The 11,966-nt window shown below is 33.3% G+C and overlaps 1 protein-coding gene across 1 annotated transcript; it reads right to left on the bottom strand.

The window, feature by feature from the left end:
* Window positions 1–240: 240 nt before the first annotated feature.
* LOC118749095 lies at window positions 241–818 on the bottom strand. The gene is made up of 2 exons (XM_036483870.1): window positions 661–818; window positions 241–598 (listed from the first exon to the last, which is right to left on the bottom strand). Exons 1-2 carry the CDS (start codon window positions 797–799, stop codon window positions 345–347), a joined length of 393 nt encoding a protein of 130 aa, XP_036339763.1. The 5' UTR covers window positions 800–818; the 3' UTR covers window positions 241–344.
* Between the last annotated feature and the right edge of the window lie 11,148 nt (window positions 819–11,966).

Here is an 11,966-nt window from a genome sequence, read left to right as displayed (position 1 = left end):
TTATTACAGTTTTTCGATTTTATACAGTTTATACAAATGGATATGTTTTAAATGAAATATAATAAAAGCAGTAGTGTCGAACATTTTGTTGCAAACAAAACAGAAATACATTTTAATTTCACTAAAATTACATGATTTTTGTAAAAAAACAACACTTATGTAGAATTTTCGAATTGTTCTAGTGTTTAAATTTTTTTTACAAATTTACAGTATAATTTTATAAATGTACTTAACAAAAAAATTTAAAAAGCTTGTGAGTGTCGGATAAAACTTAATATTGAATATATAAAATGTCTTGAAATACAAATCAAATGATTCAAGGAAACTGAACGACGTAGGTAGACTTAACTTCTTACCATCAACGGCCAGAAAATATTGAGTATTGCTAATTTGTTAGGAGGCCCAACAGCAAGTATAGAGGGATGACTTGTAGCAGCAGCTATTTCTTCTATAGGCGAGTAGTGGTTTGCAAATGTAATAAAATTGCTTTCAGACACTTTATATGAAACTCTTTTCGCTAAACTACACTTTGTTGCAGTTGTGGTGAAAGGTAACAGTTTAAGAAAATACAGAAAAGTCTGCACTTCTGAGCTCCAACCTTAAAAAATGCAATGAGGTTACGCTTGGTATTAAATATTAATAAATATGTATACACCTTACCATTATTTATTGGATCCACAACTCCAGAGGCTTCATGATATACTTCTTTAGCGAAAACTGAGTAGTTTATCCAATTTTGTAGTAGGTTTTGGCTATTCTCCACATACCGCAACTCAAAATCAAAAGAAATCTGCAACATTCATGTAACTAATTGAGGAAAGCACACATAAATGTACAAACATTATGAATTACCAATGTTGTATCAAACAGAAAAAAACCGAAACGTTGAAAAAATGTCTGCATTCATTGCGCAAAAAAAGTGCGTCGACCTGTCAACACTGATCAAAAGCCAGTGTTGCCAGAATTTTCACAGTTGTATATGTGTACATATATATGAGATCATTTGGTTATTTACGTATAGCGGTTTCTTATTTTTTATGGTTTTTGGAGACTATTTAACAACATACCTTCAGCCCAAGGTTCCTATTCCCATTGCTGTCTGTAAGTTCGTCAATTTTTTTTTTGCGCGCTTGCCACTTTGTAAAATTCTTTTTACACTAAGGAAATCAGAAATATATGCAGTCCATTCGGTAAATGCCAATCACAGCGATCCTTTTACAATCTGGTGTAATGAAGAGAGCGAAAAATTGTGTGTTCAGCGAAAGCCATTAAAATAGGCATTTTCTACGATTAACACTTTGGCAACGAAAATCTTTGTTTAAGAAATTTTTAAGGGCAGGCAGTAAAATATATGTATTTTAATTTCAATATGAATATTTTAAACCAAACAAAAATCCCTATCAAATCCCCAAACGAAAAAATCTATCCCCAAATGATTTCAGAAATCCCCAAAATAGGGCGAAATCCCCACATCTGGCAACTGTAAGAAAATAAAATAAATCAAAGCCTACTGGCAGCAGCATAGAACTATGAGAGTAGGAAATTAAATTAAGACCAAGAAAATCTCAGAATTAATACTTGAAAAGGCCAAAAAATTTTTTTAATCCAAAAGAGGTTTCATATTCATACTTTATAGTTTTAAATGTGATTTTTAGAGCAAAGAAAGCCTAAAAATTACACCTTTGGAGAATTAATTTTGCTTTAGTATAGTGAAGGTTTTAAACTTATACCTTGAAAATGTACTTTTTGAAGTAAACTTTCTAAAATTTAAATCAAAACCTTAAAAGTCTAAAATTTGATTTAAACCGAAGCAAGGTCTAAAATATATTCCAACATTTCTAACCGTGTATTTAGTACAATTAACTACATATTTCGGGATGGTCACGTGCATGGTAACTTCACCAAGGTGTTGTGTGCTTGTTCCAACAGCTTTTCGGCGGAAAATTTTCAGCCTCGGGGCGAATGTGCCCAATCTAAGCGAAACGCTGCACCAGCAGCAGTAGAGCGAGTAGTTTATGTCTAAAAACTATAACTTTTTAACATTCCTTTGTTCTTATGTCCTATAAAAAGGATCCAAATTAAAGCAACATCCTAATATCTATAATAATATCTCATGGAACACTGCATATAATGCCAAATTTTTTTGCGGTAAGTAATTTAAGGTATTTTAAATTAATACTCACTTATTAACAGCTATGCTATGCAAGGCGACAATAAAAGCGGAGAAAACAAAAACAAAATCACTTCAATCTGACTTCGAGACGTCGCTGGAATTCTATGAGACATACATACATAACTACACACTTACAGGTCTATTCTGTACGTTACCGAAGATTCTGTAACCGGAAAATTTTATTACCAAAAAATATTCAGCAATTCAGCTATGAAGAATTGTGCAGATTCTGGCATTGCATATTTCACGGGGCAATACTTTGTTATCAGCTTATGAGATGCGAACAAAGTTACCGGTTACAAGAGTACAAAGAATGCGAAAAGGGTTTAAAAATTGACAGGAACTTTATTTACCGGTTACAAACATTTTATTACCAGTGCAGAATATACAAATAACATCCCTATTGTTTTTGCTGTTGTTGTCACGTTTTTCGTTTCATCGAGTTTCAAATCACTACCGCCGCTAAAGAAGAAATTGTATCAAAAGTCTGAAAAAATGTACCAGATAAAATAAAAATGTACCAACAAAAATTTAAAAGCTTTCACAAAAACAACGAAAGTTTAAAACAAATATACATTTATTCAACGCCTTTTAAACAAACATCATGTAAAAATATACATATGTATATGTAGTAAAAGTAGAATAAAAATAAGTTAAGCATTTCACTTTCTGAGAGATCGTAAGTCACATTTTCGTTTAAAGACTCTGTATGTATTTGTGTATCATGGCATAATCTTCTGCTTTTATTAAAGAACCGAGGGTTTTTACTTGTAATCTATTTCTATTTACGTTAAGTTTTTATCACATTCTGAACAGAAAAGACACGGAGAATGTGGAATAGACAATATACCTTGAGATATTTTAAAAATGCTCGTTTTGGATTAATTAAATTTGTTCCCAAAACTCATATATGTTTAAATTTTTTTAAGTTCTCGTGCTCCGGTCAGTGATCGGACTTCTACCACATTGTGGTAGATCTGCCACTTTTTTGAGCATCTACCACTCAAGGTCTGAAATCTAAAACATATTCGCGTTTTTGAGTAGTTTTATTTTTGCTTGACATAAGTAAACGAATCCGAATGGGAGAATAAAATAAATTGTAAAATAATAAATTTCCTCAGTAATTAATCTTTCGACAGAAAACGCGGTTTTATTATGTTAAGTTGCAAAATATATGATTTATAAAAAGAATTAATAGCGAAAATGTTAAAAAACGGCGATTTTTGAGAACGTATTAGCAAATTTGAGTGCATGAAATGTTTCTGAGGCGTTGTTTACTTTTACTTGAAAATTGTAAAAATCGCCAAATCACAATTAGCTGTTTCTGGAGCGTTCCACATTTGTTCGCTACTTCGTGATGTGATAAAAAGAAAAGCTGGCAGCACTCCGCAAGGTTGCAGAAATCTCTTAAAATATGTTCGAAAAATATCTTAATATGAAAGGAAGGAAGGAAAGGAAGGAAGGCTTTAACTGTCAAGGAAAATAAATTCCAAAACTCAACGCAACTTTTAGCAACTTCAATCTTGCACTTTATTATACTACAATAAAATTTTTTAGAGTCTAATTAAAAAGTTTGCCATTTGGGTGAAGCATTGCAGAATTTTTTTAATTTTTGTACAAAGTTTGATCCAAACCCAAAGATCTACCACATTTTTTTGAGATCTACCACATTTTTTACCAGATTCTACCACACAGAATTTTTTTAAAGTCCGATTACTGGCTCCGGTAGAAAAGGTGTGAGGTAAAAAAGACAAAACGATTTCTATAAGAAATCGGAATTGTCAACCTTGTAATGTAAAATAAATTTAGCCGAAGTTTGTATGAAGTAGAGAAGGAAGAAAGAATTTGTATAAATGAATAGAAGTTTTTAACCAACGTAAATATAAAACTAATCGAAATACATATATAAAGTTCTGCATTTCCAAATCGTACCAAAAAGGTCTATGTGGTTTCAATGTACTTTTTGGTTTCAAATTGTACCAATTGTGGCAACTTTATCATCACTGACACAGATCATCATTATTTGAGAATATCAAGCAACACTTGTAAGTCCATTAGAAATTTTCAATCCTTGAAATAAACTGAATAAAAAACAAAACGTCACACTGTGCTTATTTTTTCTTCATTATTTGAGAATGTCAAGCAACAGTTGTAAGTCCATTAGAAATTTTCAGTCCTTGAAACAAACTGAATAAAATACAAAACGTTACACGGTGATTATTTTTTTTGCGAGCATATTTGCAAGCATATTTACCAATCTTTTAGTGCGTATCTAAGCTCTTAAAATTAATCTCAATCTCTTGAAAAAAATTAGTTTGGTCCGATACCCCGAAAAACAGTTGATTTTGCAGTATAGTGTTATAGTTCTTTTACGAATAATGTTTCTCTATCCTCCTGACAGGTTAGCGAACGATTTTTACTTTTTGAAATTTTTAAAACACATTAAACAATGGGCTGTTCAGGATATTGTGTAAATAGTCTTGGATTTGCATTTGGAAATTTTATGCTTGCTACCATGGCAACCGTTTTCATTTTATATTTTTAATTTATAAATTCAGCGAAACCGCCCACGACCAGTTGCAAAACCGCCTAAATCGCCGTTGTGGTAACCCTGAACTCCAGGCATCGAGATTTATGCATAAGAATCCCAAAATCGTTATTAATACAATAGATTTGTAAAATAATAGCTAGAGAAAATACCGTCTCTCGAACCAATGCCTCCAAAGAAAAGTCGTTTTTTGCGCCCTCCGGTGAAAAAACATGGACGATATGTACATATGTATGTATGCATACAAATAATTACAGTATATTTTGCTTTGCTGCCTTTATGCCTAAGTGCACATTTAAGATACCTACCCCAAAATGCGCATCAGAGGCATTATTTTTAACATTTATAGAGAAACTGCTCCGATAGATGCATTCAACATAACTGCACATTGGCGATACCTGCCTTAAAAATTGTGCAACTAGTATCAATTATCAAAGAAAGTATTACGTTTACCTGCACTGGCCCTCCAATTACCTAATTTTACAAGCTTTAATTTATTTTGCTCATCTCGCAGAACAATGAAAATGGCTATTAATTTATGTAGTTATATAGATAATTATATACCATTTGGTAAAAATTTCGCTTGCAGTAATTTCTACGTGGTAAGTGCTTCTCTCGGTTTCATAGGAATTCGGATACCTTCCTCATTGAAGTAGTAAAGAAAATTCGCTTAAGTGCCTTTTTCGGTTAAGTGCACAAGTTTTTCGTGCAAGGAAGGATGTGCAGCTAAGCAAAATATACTGTACTATCAAATCGCGCTCGGTAATCCCTGATTACACATGTCGACAAATTGCGTGGTAATCGCTTTAACCTAGAAAAAATGTTTTCTAACCTAATTGTGGATCGCTGCACATGTTTTCCAAAAGCGTTTTTCATACTTTCAATATCGTATAAAAAATCCATCCACTGTTCGAAAGGTATTAATGTGGCAGATTTAAATAAAAACAAGTAAGAGCAGCGCTGTCTTCAGCTATGCCGAAGGCTTCATACCTTTCATGAACATCGGCAAATTTTACTTTGACAGATTACTGCTTTTGAATACATCTGCTTACATCGATAGAGGAGTTACATACTTATATAAAAAATCGCATCTAAACAATTTAGAGGCATGGAAGATATACCTTATATAGCACCAATCTAAGTGATTTTCACTGCTATGTGATCGGTATGTAAACAGGTAACACAATTTATTGGGTTTAGTTTCCTACATAAAGGAGATATATCGCAAAAACTGGTATCTGAACAATCAGTGGTATATGAGATAAAGCTTATACAGCATAGATTTTGACGATTTTCTCAGTAGACTTTGTATTATTATTTATAAAATATCTTACGAAATTTATCGGTTTTAGCTGTTCAAATAAAGGAATTTTACAGTAAAATCCCATATCTGAACAATCAGATGTATGGAAGATACATATATGTTATAGTCACCCGATCCTTGTTATTTTCACTGTAAGTATTCTGTTAATAATGAGTGGAAATGTTGCGAAATTTCATGTTCCTAGCTGCATAAATGGAAAAGTTATGGCAAAAGATCTCATATCTGAACAATCCGTTGTATGGGAGCTATAGGTTATAGTGGTCCGGTTCCTCCGGTTCCGACAAATGATTAATACATTATAAATACACCCACCTACCAAATTTTATCCGGATATCTCGAAAACTGAGAGACTAGATTGCATACAAACAGACGGACAGACAGACAGACAGACAGACAGACAGACGGACAGACGGACATGGCTAAATCGACCCAGTTCGACGTTCTGATCATATAAGTATGCATATTAATGGGTCTATCTCTTTTTATCCTGGTACTTACAAACATCGGACCAAAGTTATAATACCATTTCATGCTCTTGAGAGGTATAATTACACAAAAAAACAGTCATGAAATACTCCCGAAACAAAACCTAGTTTAGGTTGTAGGTATGGTCGAGTAAAACATGAAAAAGGGCCCGTATAGGTCCTGAATACGGTTGCCAATTCCAATTTATTTTTCGGACCAAAAAATGCAACAAATGGTAAAAAATGGACCAATTTTTATTACATCGGGAATTAAGTTTATTCCTCTTTATCAAGAAAATATGCCAATTCAGTTCTTCTAACGATTTTTTATACCCGAGCGCACTTGTGCACAAGGGTATTATAACTTTGTTCACATAACGGTTGTTTGTAACAGGCAAAACGAATCGAGATAGATATAGACAAATGTATACATAAATGATCAGAATGAAAAGAGAAATCGATTAAGCGGTGACTGTCTGTCCGTCCGTCCGTCTGTCCTTCCGTCTGTGCACACGATAACTCGAGTAAAAATTAAGACATCTTAACGAAACTTGGTACGTGTACTTCTTTCGCGCGTAGGACGGATGGTATGGAAAATGGGCAAAATCGGACAATAACCACGCCTACCTCCCATATAACGGTAATTTTCAGAAATACAAAAACTGCCATATTTTAGTAACTACTGAAGATAATTCACTCAAAATTGATATTTATAATAAATTTTAGACGAAAAATAAGAATATTAACATTTTTTTGAAAATGGCCGTAGCCACGCCCACTTAGTGTTACATGTGTATATCTTGGTAACCGCTGCATCAATTTATTCCAAACTTGGCACAGTTGTTGGCCCTGGTACAGCATACCAAATGGCCGACAATTTTTAAAATCGGACAATAACCACGCCCACATCCCATATAACGGTAATTTAGAGAAATACGAAATCCTCGATAAATTAGAAAATATTAAAGCTAATTTATTCAAAATGATGGTTGCAACAATCCTTTGCCAGGAAATACGTTTATGATAAAATTTTGGAAAATGGGCGTGGCACCGCCCACTTATGATCACGTATATGTATCTCGCTAACCGTTCCAGCAATTTGTACCAAACTCGGTATGGTCATTGTGCTTGCCACATAAAAGTAAACCATTGAAAATTGTTGAAATCGGAGCGTCCTTAAATTTCGAAATATTGAAGTTTCAAGCATTTCTGAAATTTACTGTTATATGAAAAGCGGCCGTAATTTTAGTTCGATTTCAATCATTTTCAACGTTTTGCTTCTATGTGGCAAGCACAATAACCACACCGAGTTTGGTACAAATCGGTAGAACGGTTACCGAGATACATATATGTGATCATAAGTGGGCGGTGCCACGCCCCTTTTTCCAAAATTCTATCGTAAACGTAGTTCTTGGTAAAAGATTGTTGCTAGCATCAATTTTGAATAAATTAGCTTCAATAATTACCGATTTATCGAAGATTTCGCATTTCTCTAAATTACCGTTATATGGGATTTGGGCGTAGTTATTGTCCGATTTTAAAAATTTTCGGTCGTTTCGTATGTTATTCCAAGGATAACAACTGTGCCAAGTTTGGAAGAAATTGGTGCAGCGGTTACTGAGATATACACATGTAACCATAAGTGGGCGTGGCTACCCCCATTTTCCAAAAATTTATAATATTCTTATTTTTCGTCTAAAGCTTATTATAAATATCAATTTTGAGTGAATAATCTTCAGTAGTTACTAAAATATCGCAGTTTTCGTATTTCTGAAAATTACCGTTATATGGGAGGTAGGCGTGGTTATTGTCCGATTTTCCCCATTTTCAATACCGTCCGTCCTACGCCCGAAAGAAGTGCACATACCAAGTTTCGTTGAGATATCTCAATTTTTACTCGAGTTATCGTGTGCACAGGCGGACGGACGGACGGACAGACAGTCACCGCTTAATCGATTTCTCTTTTCATTCTGATTATTTATGTATACATTTGTCTATATCTATCTCGATTCGCTTTGCCTGTTACAAACAACCGTTATGTGAACAAAGTTATAATACCCTTGTGAACAAGTGCGCTCGGGTATAGAAATTTGCGCTCAGCTGCTGCGGAACTGTGAGGCAGACTAAAAATGTTATAAACTAAGTCACACAATTCTTCAAAGGCCGCTTCACCCAATCCATTTTTAATGAAAACTACTAGATCCCAAAAACGTTCTATTTTGGTACCGCCGGTTCAAAGATTTCTGTTAAATAAATTAATTGTTAAATTTAAAGTAACATGTTTTTATTTAAGCGCAATTATAATTATATATTATATAATTATATATTATATTATATTATCATATTATATTATACGACATATTATATTATCAGGTATATTCCTGCAAAATTTGCAAGAAGGCCCGGAATTATGGCCGATTGAAGAAGCTGAGTTCACCGACTTGGAGCATGATGGCCTCCAGCATTTAGCCGGGTATATTTGCCACAGACTCCAGGATGACATCCCCAGCACATCGCTCAGGAGCAATGACGACCCGTCGTTTTCATGGGCAAGTCACTTGAGCGAGGGTGGCTTGTACCCAGCTCTGCAATGATGGACCAAATGCGTCACTTAGAGTCAGTGTTTCAAGCAATGAATGAAGATGGCTTGCTTAGTACAAACGACTTCGTAAAAAACACATTGAGCAAGCCTCGAATATCCATTGCGATATTAGAGTAAAAAAATTACTTTTCAGGGCACGAATGTTCCTTAAAATAAGAAAACTAAACAAAGAACTCATAGAAAATGCCCACAGTAAGAAAAGAAAATATAAAAAAATACTGACTTAAGTGCATTTGGTACCATCAACAAATAAGCAAGGTATGCAGCAGACCTGGTAAGTGAATAAATTTTATATTTTTATGTTAATAAAATGTCATAGTGAGCTATAAATTTACATATTGCAAAAACATTACCAAAATTCTTTTCTTTCTAGCTTTGAGTCAACATCAACATCTGGAGCAAACATTAGCTTTTCTGTGTTTGTATACATAAAGGGCCCTTTTCAGGGCCGCAATGAATTTACAAAGGGATCAAATGCTTTATATAAGCTTATCTAGGTCTACTACACAATACCATATATACACAAAAGGCCCTTTTCAGGGCCGCAAAAAATTAACAAAGAGATCAATTTTTGACTGTCGTGATAACGAATAAGAAATGTACATATCGCGTATGTGAGGTTGCATAAATTACCACCAACTATTTTTTAATTGTGTGAAATTTCATAATAAAACTTTTATGTTAGCTTGCACATTCTCTAAATATAGTTTTAGCCGTTTAAAGTTTATGACATACAACAACACGACAGCATACAGCACCTTGCTTATATAAAGCATCTGCATGGTTTTTACATGTTAAAATGTTTACAAACATAACTGTAATGGATTTACTAAATTTGACGCAAATTGTATTCTTTGTTTGCAAAGACCTATAAATTGAATTGATCACATGCAATAAACGGTAACATTTCATTACGATGTATTTTTTATTTATTTGCTATTTGAAAATATAACACGTTTCCCTGATAAAGCTTTTTATTTATACATACTGACCTTTTGCTTCCTACCGGAAATGTTAAGCCGTATGCATAAAAACTAAGCAATTGCTTTTTTCTTGAAATTGCATACCTTTCACTTAAACTAGAGTGCCAGTTACTGTCGAAATTCGACAGTTTTTCTAGTTTTTGGGAGCCTTGGAGAGGTTTTCTAACTTAACCCGTAGCAAAACTTATACGGTACAAATTAACTTACCGGAAAATCTTCTGCTTTGGAACTTAAACGTAACTAATATTTTTCTTATATTAGAACGTCTTTGGAGGACTTCGGCAGGACTTGGAATTGATCCGATACATTCCAGTTTATCGATAAATTTCAATGATTTGATACATATCGATAGCTCGAAGAATTTCGAAAACACTAAAATCCGATAACTCAACAAAATTCGTTAACTCGACCAATTTCGATAACTGTGAAATTCGAGGGCTCGATAAATTTCGATAACACGAAAATGTAAATTCTTTGGATACCTTTGGATACATTTTTATTTTTGACAACTCCAAATTTTTCGAAAGCTATCGAAAAATTTTGATAACTCGTTACACTCTGTTAACACGATAAAATTCGATAAGCAGTTATAAATTGATTAGCTTATATAACCTTGAAATTTCGACAAATCGATATATTTTGAAAATTCCACAAACTTCGATTCGATGAATCAACCAATTTAAGTAGATCAATAATTATCGATAACACTGTAAGTTGAAAGAACTCCATGCATTGCGACGCCTCGATAAATTTCGTTATGTCTATAAATAATGATAATTCTATAAATATCGATAACTTGATACATTTCTTTAACTTGACAAATTTCGTTAATCTCACACGTTTTCGTAGCTCGATAACTATCCGTAAATTTGGATAACTAAGTTTTTGTGTCTATAAACTTCGATAACTCAATAAACATTGATCAGTTTGAATAATTCGATACGTTGCGATAACTTAATAAGCACGGATAATTTTCGATAACTATAGACGTCGATTATTCGATTAATTTCAGTAAGCTTCAAAGCTGTTTTTATTTCGATTCCTATTGGAAAATTTCAACTCTGTTACCCTAATTCTTATGTATCTCTCATTGTCTCCATTTTCGCCTTTATCTCCATTTTCGTCTTTATCTTCACTTTTGCCTTTGTATTTCAAAGTTTAATTTCAAATACGAAGTAAAACAAAATGCGAAACAGCTTAAATTGAACAGGCTGCAAAAACAACAATACACAAATATGGAACTTTTTAAACGACGATTTTCAACCAATTTCGAAACTATAAAAACTCTCCTCATCTACAGAAAATTACCTTTCCAACGGTGTTTTTGGTTTTGAAATCGGTAAATTTACCTTGGTCTTCATCTTTGTTTTTATCTTTCACAACTTTGCTTATATCCTTTTCTTTCACGTAGATGAGATGAGGCGCGATGACGTGATAAAATGTGATGTTATTTTATGTGATGTGATAGGATGTCATGTCATGTGATGTCATATCCTCTGATGTCATATCCTGGGATGTCATACCATTTGATATCATGTGCTGCCACGTCATGTAATGTCATGTCATGTCATACGATGTCATATCATGTTATGTCAAGTCATTCGATGTCATGCCATATAATGTGATGTCATATCATATGATTTTATGTCACGAGATATTGTGTGATGTGATATCATATTATGTGATGTAATATCATGTGATGCCTCTTCATATCATGTGATATAATGTGATGTTATGTCATGTAATGTGATCACATTCCTTGTTTCGATTATTATATCGATAACCCTGTTGATAAATGTGTCGATTAAAATACCGATAACAATATCCTTAAACATATAGAAAAATACAACGATTGCAAAATCGATTAATTCA

Source organism: Rhagoletis pomonella, unplaced genomic scaffold (assembly GCF_013731165.1).
Source record: "Rhagoletis pomonella isolate Grant_MI unplaced genomic scaffold, Rhpom_1.0 Rhpom_scaffold_00014, whole genome shotgun sequence".
NCBI lineage: Eukaryota > Metazoa > Arthropoda > Insecta > Diptera > Tephritidae > Rhagoletis > Rhagoletis pomonella.
Note: the sequence above shows the minus strand (reverse complement) of the source record. Positions and strands in the feature narration are given on the sequence as shown.